General features: G+C 40.7%; 2 protein-coding genes across 4 annotated transcripts in view; both read right to left on the reverse strand.

Moving 5' to 3' along the window:
• Positions 1-17,015, reverse strand: part of POLN (DNA polymerase nu) — a 145,529-nt gene extending 128,514 nt beyond the window's left edge. Inside the window, exons 1-2 of the mRNA XM_036067284.2 lie at positions 16,948-17,015; positions 15,940-16,000 (exon numbers count right to left, since the gene is read on the reverse strand). The gene's annotated coding sequence lies outside the window, so the exon portion shown is untranslated. The remainder of the gene's footprint in view (positions 1-15,939; positions 16,001-16,947) is intronic.
• On the reverse strand, positions 1,313-17,009 carry HAUS3 (HAUS augmin like complex subunit 3). 3 transcript variants are annotated; one of them, XM_036067287.2, is made up of 6 exons: positions 16,948-17,009; positions 15,940-16,000; positions 14,477-15,522; positions 13,048-13,487; positions 10,840-11,068; positions 1,313-2,002 (listed from the first exon to the last, which is right to left on the reverse strand). In XM_036067287.2, exons 3-6 carry the CDS (start codon positions 15,383-15,385, stop codon positions 1,769-1,771), a joined length of 1,812 nt encoding a protein of 603 aa, XP_035923180.2. In that variant the 5' UTR covers positions 15,386-15,522; positions 15,940-16,000; positions 16,948-17,009; the 3' UTR covers positions 1,313-1,768. The 3 variants fall into 3 exon arrangements, with proteins under 3 accessions (XP_035923180.2, XP_077924425.1, XP_035923178.2); XM_078068299.1 differs by lacking the exon at positions 16,948-17,009 and adding an exon at positions 16,422-16,488; XM_036067285.2 differs by lacking the exon at positions 16,948-17,009 and having other exon boundaries at positions 14,477-15,945.
• Positions 17,016-18,242: the final 1,227 nt, after the last annotated feature.

Here is an 18,242-nt window from a genome sequence, read left to right on the forward strand (position 1 = left end):
TTGCGTAAATATGATAGACACAAAACCTGACATCCTTTCATGCATACTGCTCAGCTCTCCTGGCCCCTGGGCTGAGTGGGTAAAGGTCTGGAAGGGACAGTACAAATCATCAAGTAGCTGGTCATACATCTATAATATTTGGTACAAATCTAAACAGAATTTGCTGTTCCATGAGCCAGGAAACTGGTGACATATTTTTCCACACTACTGGATAAAAGAAAAATTTGAAATAAATTCTCTATTCCACTGGAGAATGGGAAAAAAAAATTTAAAAAGGAACAAAAGTCACCCATGAGGAGCTAATACCAAAATCTTAAGACAAAATTTGTTACAAATTTTTTGTGCACATTTAGATCTACTTAATAAATATAAACTTTTAAATAAGGTACAAATACTATAATTGGCAAGATATTTTCGTTCAACAGATTATAAAAATTATCAAGACTTATCTATCACCTAAGCATACCCACGTTCTGATGATTATAGCTAAAGAATTCCACAAGGACCACCTAAAATGCATGGCTTTTAGACTGGCATTCCATATTAAAAAGGCAAGATATTCTGCAACAGGAGTATTTTTTTTTTTTTTTAGGAATATTCTTGAAAGTAATAGCTCTATCTTCTTCCTCTATAAAGCTTACATAGTATATACCACAGACCACATATAAATCAAGCCCTCAAGAAGCATTTGATGTCACAACTGATAAATAAGCTACTTCAAATGATTTCATACCGTTCAAAGTAATTTCTAATTGTCCAAAGAATACATCTGTATCCCAACTAATACAATCTAACACTTAAGTATTTTCACTCCAGACAAACTGATTAAAATAGCATTATACATCCTCTGAGAAACCACTTGTATGGTATTTTCAAAATGTGTAAGTAGGGGCGCCTGGGTGGCTCAGTTGTTGAGCGTCTGCCTTCGGCTCGGGTCATGATCCCAGAGTCCTGGGATCGAGCCCTGCATCGGGCTCCCTGCTCCGCGGGAAGCCTGCTTCTCCCTCTTCTACTCCCCCTGCTTGTGTTCCCTCTCTCGCTGTGTCTCTGTCAAATAAATAAATAAAATCTTAAAAAAAAAAAATGTGTAAGTAGCCAGCGTTGGTGGTAGAGTGGTGAGCACAGCTGCCTTCCAAAATGTGTAAGTCACACTGAAGTCCAAATACCGCTAAGATCTGTCCTGCAGAAATTCTGAGCCCCCAGGACCCAGCTGCTAAAATGAACAATGGTCAAAGGACACCTGACATTCTTTGGGACGCAAAGAGGAGGAGAGTCTCAAAGTCTATAGCAGGGAATTAAGAGAATTACACAGTTTGAGTGGCTGAGTTTTACTTTATACCCAAACATGAGGGGACTTGGCTATCCCGTATACTAGGGTCCACAGGTTTAACAATGCTGATTCAAAGTTCTACAAAAGTTTAAAATATTTAACAGCAGAAAATTTCTATTTCTAAAAAAAAAACAGTAAAGGAGAGCTAGAACTAATTCTATTAAGAAATATTTGCATTATATAATGCTTTTTCCCTGTAAGTAAAAGATTACCTGAACTAAGTGCCACCAAGCAAATGGTTAATTCATAAAAAGCACTGGTGGTACTCTGAACATACTATATAAGGAAAAAACAAACCAATGTAATACTTGAATTAATTAAATGAAATGTTCCATGGGCCTCAAATTTAAAATTTTAGTAGGGTTTATTAGCTATATTTTCCTAATATATAAAATATTAAAACAGCATATGTAGTAAAGATTCAGTTTTTAGTAATTTTCAATCTTCAAGACCAACGGTCTTAATCTTTGATTGGTTTTCTAAATTCTCCACAATATCTTTCAGATAATCTTCATCTTTTAAAAAATATACATATAATTCTCTTTCCATTTGATGCAGTTTATTAGATGCCAAAATTTTTCTTTTTGTCTTCACATCAGCAAGAATATCAGTAAGAAGATGATTTAGCTTATTCAGTTGGGATTCAACTTGATGAAACTGCTCTGTTAACTCCTAAAAGAAAAAGAAAAATGCTTTTACTACAAAAGCTCTATTTGTAACAGTAATTATAAATTTAAGATGTAATTTACACGCAAAGAATCCAAACGATAGGGGTGCCTGGGTGGCTCAGTCGGTTAAGCATCTGCCTTCGGCTCAGGTCATGATCTCGGGGGGGGGGGGGGGTCCTGGTATGAAGCCCTGAGTCAGGTTCCCTGCTCAGCAGGGAGTCTGCTTCTCCCTCTCCCTCTGCCCCTCCTCCCTGCTTGTGCTCCCTCCCTCCCTCTCTCAAATAAATAAAATCTTAAAAAATCCAAATGATGTAATAATTATTCCCACAATTTTAATGATAAATAAACCTCAATTAAAAATCCACAGTAGGTTTAATATAAATTCTATGTAAAGTCAATTGCAACAGCTTTCAATAGATAATTTTAAGGGATTCAAAGCAAACTGTTACTTCCTAAAGAGTACCTGATATATAAACCATAATGTGTATTCATACATTCAACAAATATTACTAAATGTCTACCATATGCCAAGCACTGTTTTAGAGACTACAGATACAAGAACACCATCTCCTTTATGGAGCTTATATTCCACTTAATTGATCAAACCTTGTTTTAGCCTAATCTCGGTCTGAGTGGTACTGAGAAAGCCTTGAAATGAAGCAATTACCAATAAAAAAGAATCACCTCAACAGAAATCTCCATTTTTCTTTTTTCACAGTGTTATAGAAGATAGAATTACATATAACATTCAACAATCCCAACTTACCATGTAATCCTCCTGCTCAAGAACCTAGACACGCCACTGCTTCTCCCTCTCCATCTGCCCCCGCTTGTGCTTGCTCTCCCTCTCTTTCTCTCAAATAAATAAAATCTTAAAAAAAAAAAAAGGGGGGGGGATGCCTGGGTGGCTCAGATGGTTAGGCGTCTACCTTCGGCTCAGGTCATGATCTCTGGGTCCTGGGATCTAGCCTCTTGTCAGGCTCCCTGCTCAGCAGGGAGTCTGCTTCTCACTCTCCCCCATGCTCATGCTCTCTCTGTCTCGAATAAAATCTTTAAAAAAAGAAAAAGAACCTAGATATGCCAGCCCTTCACATTTAACAAAATGAAATGCCTCACTTCCTAACATTAAAAGCTGTTTATTAACAAGTTTCCATGGGTTTTTAATCAAGTATTCTACTTCTGTAAATTTCCAGCCACTATCACCAAAGAGAAAATCTATAGCTTTATCTCAACCTTCTGCACCTTCTCAGCATGGTCCATGAGCATGAGAATCACCTGGGGTACCTGTTATGAACACATACTCCTGCACCCTACTGCACACTAAATTACTCAAACTCCAACAGGCTCCCTGGTGATTCTAGTAAGTTCAAGAATGACTGCTTTACACCTGTCATAAATGCCAGTTCCAGAGAGCAGTACTTCTTCAATTACACTTTAACAAAATCAAGTAATACCTACATTAAGTGGTTTTCTCTTGAGGAAAAACTTGGTAAACTTGAATGAGAAACTATAATCTCACCTTCAATTTCAGTACTAAAGATCTTAATAGTTGCTAAAATAATATTCCCACAGATACTGAAAAATATCCTTGTTATTAACAACAAAAATGAAAACTAAAGTTTATACATATGGCACTTTTATATTTCACTGGGTTAGGAAAAAACATTAAATAATGACACCCAGTAAGGTTATAGTGAAATCACCCTACTTTAGTGATTCTAGGATGCAATCTTTCACATTTTAAAGTATCTGAAACCCATACCATTTTATAATTGAGAGCATCATGTAATTATTATTAGCCACTCATAAGAAATGCTTTATCACCAACATTAAAAATATTTTTTTTACTGTGATAAGAACACTTAACATGAGATCTCCCCCTTAACAGATTCTCTTTTTTTTTTTAAAGATTTTATTTATTTGACAGAGACACAGCAAGAGAGGGAACACAGGCAAGTTTCCTGCTGAGCAGGGAACCCGATGCGGGGCTCGATCCCAGGACTCTGGGATCACGACCTGAGCCGAAGGCGGACGCTTAACAACTGAGCCACCCAGGCGCCCCCCCCAACAGATTTTTAAGAGTACAACAGAGTACTGTTAACTACAGGTACAACGTTGTACAGCGTATCTCTAAAATGTATGCGCCTTACATGACAAACTTTGTACCTGTTGATTAACCCAATTCCCTCCCTCTCCAATCCCTGCTAACCACCATTCTACCCTCTGTCTCTGAGTTTGACTATTTTAGATAATCTCTGTAAGTGGAATCATACATTATTTGTCCTTGTGACTGGTTTATTTCACTCAGCATAATTTCCTCAAGGTTCATCCATGTTGTCGCATATTACAGGATTTCTTTTTATTAAGGCTAAATAATACTTTGTGTGTATACATCACATCTTCTTTATCCATTCTTCCACTGGTAGACATTGTTTCCATAACTTGGCTATTAGGAATAGTTACAATGGATGTAGGAGTGTTAATAATTCTTCAAGATCCTGATTTAAATTCTTTTGTTTAAATATCCAGAAGTGGAATTACTGGATCATATGGATCATTAATTTTTTTGAGAAAACTCCATACTGTTTTCCACAGCGGCTGCACCATTTTGGACTTCCACCAGCAGGGTACAAGGGTTCCAATTTCTCCACATTCTCACCAACACTTTTTTTGTTTTTTAAGATTTATTTGAGAGAGACAAAGTGCATGCACATGCATAAGCATGTGAGTTGGGGGAGGGCAGGAGAGAATCCTCAAGCAGACTCCCTGCTAAGTGCAGAGCCTGACGCAGACCCAGGGTTTGATCCCAGGACCCATGAGATCATGACCTGAACCGAAACCAAGAGTCAGACACTTAACAGACTGAACCACCCAGGTGCCCCTGATTTTGCTTTTTTGCTACTAGCCACTCTAACAGGTGTAAGGAGATATCTCATTGTGGTTTTGATGTGCATTTCCCTGATGATGAGTGACACTGAGCAACTATCCATATACCTGTTGGCCATTTGTATGTCTTCTTTGGAGAAAAGTCTATTCAAGTCTTTAGCCCATTTTTTAATTGGGCTATTAGTTTTTTTGCTATCACCAACATTCTCTATAGTGTAGAAAAATAAAGACAACAACTTTGAGTCAAAAAATAACACAGAAGGGGCGCCTGGGTGGCTCAGTGGTTGGGCGTCTGCCCTCGGCTCAGGTCATGATCCCGGGACCGTGGGATCGAGCCCTGCATCGGGCTCTCTGCTCAGTGGGGAGTCTGCTTCTCCCTCTCCCTCTGCCTGCCGCTCCCTCTGCTTGTGCTGTCAAATAAATAAAGTCTTAAAAAAAAGAAGAACTTCATGTTAAGTGTGAAGCTTTGAAATACCCTAATGATTTTTAACTGTGTATATTTCATTTAAGGTGTATATGCAAGAGTGATATATAATAAAAATCTGTCTGTCTGTACCTAAAAGATATCTTCTGGTAAGTATTCAATAAAAATTCTAAATAAGAAAGTATTGTGCTGGGGCGCCTGGGTGCCTCAGTGGGTTAGGCATCTGCCTTCAGCTCAGGTAGTGATCCCACCCAGGGTCCTAGGACCAAGTCCCGCGTCTGGCTCCCTGCTCAGTGGGGAGCCTGCTTCTCCCTCTGCCCCTTCCCCTGCTAGTGCTCTCTCCAGCTTTCTCTCATGCACTCTCTCTCTCCAATAAATAAATAAAATCTTAAAAAAAAAATCATGCCAATTTAACAGAGAAGGTTTTTTTAGCAATTCACACAATGATGGTGTACCGTATGATCGATGGTGTCTAGCAGACATTTAAGTAGTGCTGGTAGCAATGAAAACAGGTGAGACTGCTCGGAAAAGCAGTATGACAGCATCAAAGACCAGAAGGAAAAGAAGTACATACCTAAGAAACCCAGTAATCCTACTTCCAAGAATTCATCCAAATTAAAGTATTTAACAACAAAAAGCTATAACACAGGATGTACATGATATCGTTCAAGAGCAAAAAAAAAAAAAAAAATGAAGACTATCAAAAAATATTCAACAATGGTGGACGGGTTACAGAAATTACTGTAACATTAATAATTAAAATTATTCAGAGTGAAAATGTTTATTTCATAATGCTAAGTAAAAAGGAAGAATAAAAAAGATGTGTAAGTAAAGGTGAAAAACATATACCTTCAATACTAACCAAAAGAAAGATGGCATAGAAATATTAATATTAGAAAAAAGACTGTTAAGAAGCACAGTAAGAATAGAGAAGATCATTACGTAATACTAAATAGTTTAATTCACTGCAATTCAAACCACCAGGATAATAATTCACCACAATTTGAAACTTAGATATACAGCTGAACCTTGAACAACGCGGGAGTCGGGGGGAAGGTTTAGGGCATCGGCTTCCTGTGGAGTCGAAAATTTGTGTATAAATTTTGACTTCCCCAAAACTTAACTACTGGTAGCCTACTATTGACATACAGCTGATAAACATATATTCTGTATATCATATGTTATGTGTATTATATACTGTAATCTTATAATAAAGCTAGAAAAAAGAAAATGTTAAGAAAATCATGAGAAAATACATTTATAGTACTGCACTGTATTTATTTATTGAAGAAAGTTTGCATACAAGTGGACCGATGCAGTTCAAACCCACGCTGTACAAGGGTCAACTGTAACTTATAAAATAGACTCAAATATAAAGAAAAAACTAACAGCTTCAAAGCTGCCATCATAGGAGGTTTTTATAAAATTAGTAGATCTAGGAGACAAAATCAGTAATAGATTTTAAAAAAATTAATCATAATCAATTCAGGCTATTAGTTAGGATGGCGATTATATATTTTTTAGAAAAGGAAAATGACAAGTGTAGGCAAGGATATGGAGAAACTGGAACCCTGTGCACTGCAGGTGAGAATATAAAATGGTGCAGCTGCCGTGTAAGTCAGGCAGTTCCTCAGAAAGTTAAACACAGAATTACCACATGATCCAGCAATTCCACTCCTAGGTATATACCCAAGAGAAACAAAAACAGGGACTCGGATACCTGTACACCAATGTTCACAGCAGCATTATTCACAACAGCCAAAAGGTGGAAAGAACCCAAGTGACCATCAACAGACAAACAGATAAACAAAATGTACTACATGCACACAATGGGGTATTACTCAGCCATAAAAAGGAATAAAATTCTGACACATACTACAACATGGATAAAACTTAATCATACAAATATTGTAGGATTTCACTTATATTAGGTACCCAGAGTAGGCAAATTCACTGAGACAGAAAGTGGAATAGAAGTTATCAGGGGCCGGGCGCCTGGGTGACTCAGTCATTAAGTGTCTGCCTTCAGCTCAGGTCATGATTCCAGGGTCCTGGGATCGAGCCCCGCATCGGGCTCCCTGCTCCTCTGGAAGCCTGCTTCTCCCTCTCCCACTCCCACTCCCCCAGCTTGTGTTCCTGCTCTCCCTATCTCTATTTCTGTCAAATGAATAAATAAATAAATAAAGGAAGTTATCAGGGGCTGGGGAGGAAGGAGAGAAAAATTACTGTTTAATGTTTCTATTTGGGATGGTGAAAAAGCTCTGGAAATGTATAGTGGTCATGGTTGCACAATATATGAATGTACTTTTGTACTTAATGTCCCTGAATTATACATTTAAAAATGGTTAAAACTATAATTTTACATTTTCTACATTTCACAATAAAAATATTTAAAAAAACGAATTACAAGCATTCCTGTTCCAAGGAAAGGTATGCTCGTTATCCAAATCAATCCTTCCATAAGAAAAAAATGTAAAAGGCTAAATGAACTATTTTTAAAAATCAAGCAAATCAGAAGTTTCCTAAAAGCAACAAAGAGATAACAAAACATTAAAAGGAACTATAAGTCCATAAAACATCCCAGATTGATAAGGCAGTCCAGGAACAGCTTTACTCTAGGGCGACTGCCAATCTTGGAAAATTAGAACCTAGGATTCTTGAGACTCACAAGATGAGTGGGAGAAAAATCAAAGTCCAAAGTCCACAGAAAGTGGGAAGTCAAATGGGAGACCTTCTTCATAATAAGCCAAGGACTCACAGGACACCAGCAATCTTAAGATCAGAATGGCCCAGAAATGGAAGAGCCCCTGGATAGAATTACAGGCCAGACAGGAATCACCTGGGTCCTCCAAAGACTAGGTAGACTTAACTAGTCCTGCCCACAATATCTAACACAAGAAACATGAAGGCAAAAAGCACTTAAGGATCATTTATTTCATAAGAAGAAGCTCCCTTCACCAGATAGAGAGGGATTTTATTTTTATTGTATGCCTCAATAAAGGCTGATGGGACCATTTGTTTTTAGCGAAAAAAATAAAAAATAATAAAACTAGAACTCTACCTCACATCACACATAAGGGCGCCTGGGTGGCTCAGCTGGTTAAGCGTCTGCTTTCAGCTCAGGTCCTGATCCCAGAGTCCTGGGATTGAGTCCCACATCAGGCTCCCTCCTCAGCAGGGAGTCTGCTTTTCCCTCTACCCCACCCCACCCCATACCCCCCCACCCGCAATCTCTCTCTCTCAAATAAATAAAATCTTAAAAAAAAACCCAAAAACTCCTGGTAGACTAAAGAAAGTGAACAGCATAACTTTAAGGTAAAATAAAAAGGACTATCATTATAATGTTAAGGGCAAACCTTAACAAGGTATGAAAAGCAAAATATAAAAAGATGGCAAACCATATACAGAGTAATAAACTACATAAAAATTAAAATGCTAAAAAAAAAATCTGAAAACAAAGAAAGTAAAAAAGACAAGCTACAAATAGAGAGTGAATATATATCACACACAAAACCGAGGGGCGCCTGGGTGGCTCAGTCGTTAAGCGTCTGCCTTCGGCTCAGGTCATGACCCCAGGGTCCTGGGATCGAGCCCCACATCGGGCTCCCTGCTCCGCGGGAAGCCTGCTTCTCCCTCTCCCACTCCCCCTGCTTGTGTTCCCTCTCTCGCTGTGTCTCTCTCTGTCAAATAAATAAAATCTTAAAAAAAAAAAAACTGACAAAGGATTGCCACTTGAAATATATAAACTCCTACAAATGAATTTTTTAAAGATTTTAGGTATTTATTTTAGAGAGAGAACATGCATGCATGAGTGGGGGGAGGGGCAGAGGGAGAGGGCGAGAGACTCTCAAGCAGACCCTACAGTGAGCACAGAGCCCAAGCTGGGCCTCAATCTCACGACCCTGAGATCAGGCCGCTGATTCCTGGGTTTGGCTCAGGTCGTGATCTCAGGGTTGTGAGGGCTCTGTGCTCAGCACAGACTCTACTTAAGACTCCTCTGTCCCTACCCACGCCCCCAGCCTAAACCATGCCAGCAAGCATTCCCTCTCTCTCTCAAATAAATATACCTTTAAAAACAAAACAAAACAAAACAAAAAAATGGGCACAGGAGGTGAACAAGGAATTCTCAGAAAAAGATGAATGCCCAGTAAACAAATCAGGGAAATGGAAATTACAACCTATATCAGATGCTATTTTATATCCACAGATTGAGAGAAATTTATAAATCAGAGAACGTTATATGATGAAATGGATATGGATAAACAGGATCTCTTTGACACTGCTGATGTAATATGGTACAACCACTTTGGAAAACAATTTGATGTACCCTGAAAACTGAACCTGTGATACAGCAATTCTACTACTCACTGAGAGTGAGTGTGCATGTGCACACACATGTGCAGCTGTGAGACATACAGCAAGACCATCCGCAGCAAGATCATCCACAATAGCAAAAACTGAAAGTAACTTAGATGTCTGTCAACATAACAGATAATTAAACTGTGGGATTTCATAAAATGGAATACTAACGATATAAAAGAGAAAACCATAGGGGCGCCTGGGTGGCTCAGCTGGTTAAGCGTTGGACTCATGATTTCGGCTCAAGCCATGATCTCATGGGTTGGGAGATCGAGCCCCAAGCTGGGCTCCGAGCTCAGCCGGAGTCTGCTTGAGATTCTCTCCCTCTCCCTCTGCTCCTCCCCGCTGTGTGCGCGTGCTCTCACTCTCTCTCAAATAAATAAGTAAAAAAAAGAACCGAAAACAGAAAGAAAACTATAAATGAACTAGAGCTTTACATATGGCAACACGGATGAATCTCAGTATCTTAATATTAACAAGCAAGTTAGTAAAAAATATATATAAGAAACCACATACATAAACTTCAAAAACATATAAACTGAACAATATACAGTCTAGCGGGGCATCTGGTGGCTCAATCAGTTAAGTGTCTGACTGGCTCGGGTCGTGATCCCAGGCTCCCTGCTCAGCAGGGTGTCTGCTTGTCCCTCTGCCCCTACCCCCACTCGTGCCCGTGCTCACTCTCTCTCTCTCAAATAAATAAATAAAATTAAAAATATATATATACAATCTAAGAATATATATGTGTAATAAAAGTATAAATAAAGGCAAGCAAACGATAAAATTAAGTGTAGTTCTCCTTGATGAAGGAAGGGAAATGCTGTTAGTAGAAGCAAGCTGTCACAGAACACTTTAAAGATAATAGCCCTCTATTTGCTGAGACAGGTAAAATACAGGGGTGGTTTGATTTTTCTTTAAATTCTTAGTGTAAACATTACATATCCTTTTATGTCTGAAATATTTTCTAAGTTCTTAAAATTCTGTTGACATTGATCAAAACCATCTGAAAAATATATTTATATGTGAACAAAAACTAAGATATAAAAAAAATAAATTTTATAGTAGGGCAATAGGATTTGGAATAGTGTTTTCCTCGTGTTAACGTTTTCTTTACTATCTTTTACAAAAAACCTTTTTTTACAGCATTTTCAGTTACTGTGGCGAGCACTCACCTGATCACTAAGCAAAAGCTGATTTCCTCCTTGATACAAAGTATCACAAATAATGTCCACATCATTATTCAGTTTCGACAGAAAGAAAGAATGTTCTTGAGTAGATACTGCCAACTGATCTTGTACTACAGAAACATCCTTTTTTAATTTCTCAGCCACTTCCTCCAGGTTTCCATGGGTTATAAATAATTCTTTTTTCTTATTCTCTCCTTCTAAAAGTTGATAAAGCCTAAAATGTGAAAATAAAAATTACAGGAGAAAATTCTCAAAATCAGTACAATTTTCAGAATTATAATTCACTTTATTGGGCATCTTTGGGGATATATAACAGATTAAAAATATTAACCTGGAAAAAAATTAATCTGCTGCTAAATCAAGCAACCAAAAACATTTCAGCTAAAATACTTTCTCATTACAGGGCACCTGGGTGGCTCAGTTGGTTAAGCATCTGCCTTCAGTTCAGGTCATGATCCCAAGGTCCTGGGATCCAGTTCCACATCAGGCTCCTTGCTCAGCGGGGAGTCTGCTTCTCCTTCTACCCCCACCCCCTGCTCATGCTCTCTCTCTCTCTCTCTCTCACGCTCTCTCTCTCAAATAAATAAAATCTTTAAAATATATATGTAAGAAAAATAAAATCCTATCTCATTACAGAAATACATATTGTAATTACTGTATCTGCTTCTACTTTCTCATCCCCCAAGTTTTAAATATATTTTTTGACTTTTAACTGCCATTATCCTACTTCAAACAAAGTATGTTTCAGAGATACTGCCCAAGAAAACATTTCTTTCACAGAATACAAGTATGATATAGTAGAAATAGCAACGAGCTTGAAACAGAAGACCCAGGCCTGAGTTCTGGCGGTCTTTTGATACCTGGGTCAAGTCAACCTCTGAGACTACACTTTTCATGTCAACATACCTATCGTTACAGGATTGTAAAGAATTTAAAAGAGAAAAACTGAAAATAATGTAAAAAGAAATGTAAACAATAAAGAGCTACAGAAATAGTAAACTTGCTACTCCAGTCTTATCCATATTTGACTGTCAAATTAAATTCCTAATGAGCTATGAGGCCACTTTAACACTTCAAATATTAATGGCAGAAAATCCTTTGGAACAAATGGAAAAATGTGAGGCAGCATTTTCTACACATTTCTGACAAAAAGGGTTTGTTCTTTTTCTTCTATTTCAAAAAAATATATATTTTTAATTATTTTAATTATTTTAACAATTTGCAACAGAGTTCATAAAACTGGTTCAAGTCCAAGGCTGCCAATTTTGTTCTTGTGGGACATGACTAACACAATTTCAGGGGGGAACCATTTTTAGCTCATGATGTCAGTGTCACCCTTTCCATGCCCCTCACCTCATTAATAAGAAAAAAAAAAAAGGAGGGGCGCCTACGTGGCTCAGTTGGTTAAGTGTCTGCCTTTGGCTCAGGTCCTGATCCCAGGGTCCTGGGATACAGCCCCACAAAGGGCTCCACATTGGGCTCCCTGCTCAGCAGGGAGTCTGCTTCTCCCTTTGCCCCTCCCCCTGTTCGTGCTCGCTCTCTCACTCTCTCAAATAAATAAGTAAAATCTTAAAAAACAAAACAAAACAAAAAGATTAGATGATTTTCCTCTAGCACTAGAGAAAAATCAGGAGCAGGATCCAGATTTTTGAGGCCTTTGACTACTTTAGTCCTCCAATTTTAGTATCCCTATACCATCAATTGCTTAGACATCCAGAAGAGGTTGGGAGCAAGCATTCATTCTCGCTGATTCACCTGACAAGAAACAAAGTCCGTTTTCCCCTCTCTCCGCCGACACCTTCTCTGAATGCAATCAGTTCTCTGCCTAGCAATACCAACTACACACCAAAATGTATTCAAACTCCCTGCAGTTAAAACTCCTGCGTCAATCTCAAAGTATCTAAATAATGGTGCCCAAAGGTGAGTAAGACCTTGTATATATTCACTCCACCAACCCATCCACCTCAGCTCTAAAACAGCTACTTCCAGATTTAACATGAATGGAAAAGGGAGCAAGATATTCAAAAGGAAAGAGTCATATGCAAGAAAAGTGAAAGAAGAGAACAGAAGGCCAAAAATAGAGAGCAAAGAATGTTTTAAACTTCCACAATATTAGTTCAAACTCTCCACAGTATTTTACAAAAGCAAAAAAAAAAAAAAAAAAACAATTACTAAAGAAACAAAGATGCATACCTATGAGTAGAAAAGTCCTTGGTATCAATGGTATTCCTTGGATTTATCTGCTGAGATACTGATGGGTCTGTTAGCATTTCTAATCGCTGGTGGAGCATCCTATTACTTTGACTAAGCTCTTGAACCAAATTTTCAAGTTGACGATATATGTCCCAATGCTTTCTCAATTCAATTTCATATGATAATTGTAGAAGTTCAAAAGATGCCTTTTGCTTTATCAACTGATTTAAAACTAACTCTTGTCTTGCTGTATAATAGTCTTGTTTAGCAATCTGTAGATCAAAATCTCCCTTTACAACTGGCATATTCAGTAACTGGGCATTCTCTTTTACCACAGCAGGCAAACTTTTATCTTTCATATGAGAGATTTGTTCTTCAAGTTTCAGAATCTCACTATTCAAGTTAGAAATTTTAGCATCCAAATTATCTTTGCCAAGAGCCTACACAGAAAAAGCAATTACATTTAAAGCAGTAAGTATAAAGTTGAAATAGTTTTAAACTTATTTTTACTTTCCATTTTAGTTTATCAGATAACATGCTAATAAAAACTAATTTCATGTTAACAAAAGCCAAAATCACAGTTTAAAAAAGGAAAAGCGTGGGTAAATTGCTAAGTTTTAATGCTATTACTACCACATATATACAATAATGGCTACCAAAACAGACACCTTGTCATGCTTGTCTTACTTAATAAAAATCATTAGCGCACTACTAACTGAATGCAAATGTACACTATTCTAAGTTTTTCTTAAAACTAAAATAGTCCCAGTAGCTATGCTCCTAGTCTGTCAGCTGATTTTAGCACTTGCAAAGAGTGAGGAACCTCATACCTTATTCCCAAGTTTGTGTCAGTTATATGAACTCACTTGGTGCTGATACTCAGTTTCAGCTGTATTTTCACTCAATTACGTAGTGGTTATATTACCAAGACTGCAAGCTTTCCAAGAGTGCAGATGGATATGGGCACTACATCTGTACATTCTCAACAAAAAACTCAGGGTTTCAGTCCACTGAACTGGGTCCCTGACTTCATTAGCACCAAACAAGGCAGGACACCGGTAACAAAGGAACAAAGCTCTTTACCCATACATCATAAAAGAGGGAATTTCAGTGTTTTCTGAGTCTGAACCAACACAAATTTCAATTTCAGAAAGAGTACTTTTGTTTAAAATTAGCTAATGTGATTGGGTTATAATTACTATTTTTGCCCTCTACTGATGCGAAGATCTATTTGTATGAAACACTGAAATACATCAAAACTAAGCAATAAACAAACAGAAAATAAGAAAATGTAACTTATGTTACATTTGTTACATTATGTTACAAATGTACTTGTTTCATCCCCCTTTCTCAAGTATTTTAATATTAACATATCTTCCATTATGAACAACAATTACTGTACGAATCCAGTCTCATTTCTCATGTTTACCTTGCTAGTGAGGCTATGAAGATTCTCCTCTGCCCACTGTATACTCGACTTCATGCTCAAATTACTTGCTTTCAAGTGAATTAACTCATGTTGAGCACAAACGTAGGCTAGCTGCAGCCTAGCCATCTCTAGCCATCTCTCCTCGAGGACTTCCTGATTATCACAAATAGATGGTGCTTGTATATCTAAAAGTTGAAAATTTTCTTCATTTGAACTTTCAACTACTTCATGTATACCCGGAAAGAACTGTTTTTTGGTATATAAAGTTAATGCTGCTGTGCTTTGCTCTTCCTGGCTTAGATATTTTTCCAAGGAAAACTGAGATAAAAACACCAGTGGATTTGTCCCTTGATCCAAATTAGAATGTTTGAAAAACATCATCAATTTTGCAACTCCATCAGTAAGAGCCTGAAGTTCATTATTTATCTTAGTATTCATAGCATTTAGAATTCCTTGACTCTGCTTCAGCCTTTTAGTGGCCGCTTCTTCTTTAGCATTTAACCTCAGAGATTTGTGGCTTGTTACTGAAGCCATCAACTGGCATTTATTACGTCGCTGAATTTTTAGGTTCTTTAACTTCTGCAGAGTTTGAACCTCAATCTCTAATTTCTCTAGCTCTTTGTCATCCAAGATACATGTCTTCAAATCAGAAGTTTTACAGGTTTTGAGAACTTCATCCAATGCTGCTCCTTCTAGGATAGGCTTGCCTGATTTTTGAAGAATGCTAAAAGCTTCCAATTCTTCTTCAGACAATACATTCTGTTCATTCACATTCCCACAAAACCACTTCAGAAATGATTCATCTTCAACAGTCTCAAACAACCAGTCAAAATCTTCCCCATTAAGAGTATCAGCTTTGGGATAATTGATTTTTTTTAATGTTTCCACAAACTCTTTTCCACAACTCATGGTTTAAGTACCCAATTTCTTTGTAACAGATATGGGTTTATGTTGCTATTTAGAAAATAAACCCAAAACACAAACAAAACTAATTTTATGTTAAGTCCATAGAGAAGAGAAAAAATATTTTTAGAATCTGACTTCTCCTGGGGGAGGAAAAACAGGTATTAGACCATAAATAAAGTAACTGTATTTGTAAAAGGACGATACTGATAAATATCACAGAATATCTGGGAACCATCTAACCCAGAGGTAGTTAGTTACAGCTGAAATGTCTGATGAAGATAAACAAAATAAATTCGGGTATTACTGAGAACACTGCAAAAATAATGAAAACATAATTAGCAAGAAAATCTTTCCAAAGACAGTCACTAAAAATACACTGTCTCTTACAAAGCAGCTCAGTTCTTTCATTCAGTTTTTAATTCAAAATAAAATATACCTAAACAAGTCCAAGCCAGCCCGCGGCTAAGCAGCCTCTTCCCCGCACCCAGCCGTTCCCAAGTAAGAGAAGAGAAATAAATACGGAAATGTTCTAGAGGAAGAGTCAACGAAATGTTTACCTCAGCGACTCAGATCAGCATCCGCCATTCACCCAGGAATCAATGTCCAGAGACGATCAACCTAGTGCAGGCAACATCAGGCTTCAGATTTAAGAACCGTTCTCAAACTGATCTTAAAACTCAACAAAAGGGGAAAAAAAGTCACGATGTACGGCGATGGCGTTCAGACTTAACGCGGTACATCTCGCAAGGTGTACAGTGTCAGGTCATTACGCCGCGCACCCAAAACTAATGCAACGGTGTACGTCAACCGCACTTCAAAAGACTAGAGCAAAATAACCCCCGAAACCCAAAACCCAAGCACCCGCCCTTCAGAAGCGCCAAAGAACTAAGCAAACAGTGGTAAAAACACGTGCGGCATCTGCCACTTTGCATCCAACGCACCGCCGAACCACCCCCGATGACCTCACCAAGGAACTCCACGGACGGCGACCGGCCGCACCGACACACGTGCGACACGGACGCATGTTAGTAACACACACCCGCAAAAGCCGCCGAACTAGCGTTAAAGGCAAACTGCACAGACCCCAGACCCGCGCGGTTCACTCCGTGGAGTTCTGGGGCGACCGCCCGCGTATCAGCGGCGCGACACCACGCGCCCCCGCCCGCAGGACCAGCACCGGCCCCGCCCCCGCCGAAGCCGCGCGAGAACTCACCCGCGGCCCCGCCCCGCGCCCCGCCCCCAGGACCAGCACCGGCCCCGCCCCCGCCGAGGCCCCGCCCCTGCCCGCGGCCCTGCCCCGCTCCCCTCCCGGACTACCCGCATCAGCCCAGCCCCCGCCCCGCCCCCGACCGGACTGCGCCTCACTCACCCGCGCCGCGCTCCCCGCTGACGCCCACCTCCCGCTTGCCTTCGCACTCCCCGCCCTCGCCCTCGCCCGTGGCTCCAAGCCCTGCGGACCCCGACTCGCGCGCCTGAAAGGAGTCCCCAGGGGTGCCTGGAAAGAAGAGGCAGCTGGGGGACCGGCGCCGCTCCCACAGCCCCACGGAGGGGCTGGCGCCATTCACCTCTGGAAGCTCCGTTCGCGCGCCTCAGAAACCCGCCGCCGCGCTCCACGCCTCGCACTGCCTCACGGGAGCGCTGCGCGCGCAGAGGGCAGAGACAGGGCGGGGCTTGGCCGTCTGCGCAGGCGTGGTGTCGGAAGAGGCGGGCGTGGCGAGGAGGAACTTTGGGGCGGAGCTGAGCAGGGCGCCGGTCCGCCCTCCGGCCAAACGTCAACCGGTGGGGGCGAGCTGGTTGGCTCCCGCCGCGGGGGCGGGGCCGGGGTGCGCCAGGCCTGGTGGGGGCCTTGGGTGCGGGTCGGGGCTTAGCGCCCTATACCGTGCGGCGGTGCGCTGTGCCCGGACGGGCTCCTTGGCTCAGGTCGGCTCTCGGTCGTGCCCTCCGGTTCCCCAGGCCCCCATCCTCTAACGAGGCCGTGTTTAGGGAAAGCCGGGTGCGGTCAGGAGCACGCCCGGGGCCGCCCGGCCGGTGGGCTCTGCACCGCCAGGACCTGTTTAAGTGAGCGCGCCCCTTCGACAAGTCTTGGGAGCGGACGAACTACGGGACCCAAAACGAGCCGAGCAGCGTCTGGTGCGTCTTTAGGCTCAGCTGTCATCACTCGCTTTACAAGATTTTGCGTTGAACGTTGTTTTGCAAAGCACGCAATCCCCAAGCCCTCACCTGACCGCTAAGCAAAAGCCGACTTCCTCCACAATCCCATTTTCAAAATATAATTTAAAAAAAAAGATTTTATTCATTTATTTGAGAGAGAGAGAGAGAGCACGAGCAGGGGGGCTGGGGAGAGGCAGAGGGAGAAGCAGACTCCTCGCTGAGCAGGGAGCCCGAGGCGGGTTTCGGTCTGGGCACCCTGGGATCATGACTGAGCAGAGGGCAGACCGTTAACCGACTGAGCCACCCAGGCGCCCCTCAAAATATAACTCGTAAAAAGTTGAAAATATGGGAACATACGTGGTATGTGTGGAAGAGGTACGTAAGTCAAGAGGGAACACCTTCCAAGGAGGGTGCCAGACCCCGCACATGGGTGGTCAGTCCGTGAGCGGGAGACAGCGCACCAAGGCTGCGCAGCCCGGAGCAGCCGCACCTGCGGGGCTGCCCTCGGCATCCCCACCGGACAGACTCCTGTCCCCCTCACCGGTCTTCCACAGACTCACGTCTACCCTTCCTTACTCCAAAGTCAAATGACCCGAAGGTGGCTTGTCGGAGACGAACTAGTCTCATGCGACATTGGAAGGGCAGAAGTCTTTCTGGATAATTTTTCTTAATATTTTTAGGGGACAAAAAAAAAGAATGGTGTAAAGCA

Source organism: Halichoerus grypus, chromosome 3 (genome assembly GCF_964656455.1).
Source record: "Halichoerus grypus chromosome 3, mHalGry1.hap1.1, whole genome shotgun sequence".
In the NCBI taxonomy this organism is placed as follows: Eukaryota; Metazoa; Chordata; class Mammalia; order Carnivora; family Phocidae; genus Halichoerus; species Halichoerus grypus.

Bases quoted from the DNA above. Each gene is read 5' to 3' on its own strand.
- HAUS3 (XM_036067287.2), bottom strand. From the start codon at position 15,385: ATGAGTTGTGGAAAAGAGTTTGTGGAAACATTAAAAAAAATCAATTAT. The intron at 13,488-14,476 runs GTAAACATGAGA...TTTTCTGTGTAG, and splicing joins TTCATAGCCTCACTAGCAAG to GCTCTTGGCAAAGATAATTT. The intron at 2,003-10,839 runs GTGAGTGCTCGC...TTTTTCTTTTAG, and splicing joins AGCTTTTGCTTAGTGATCAG to GAGTTAACAGAGCAGTTTCA.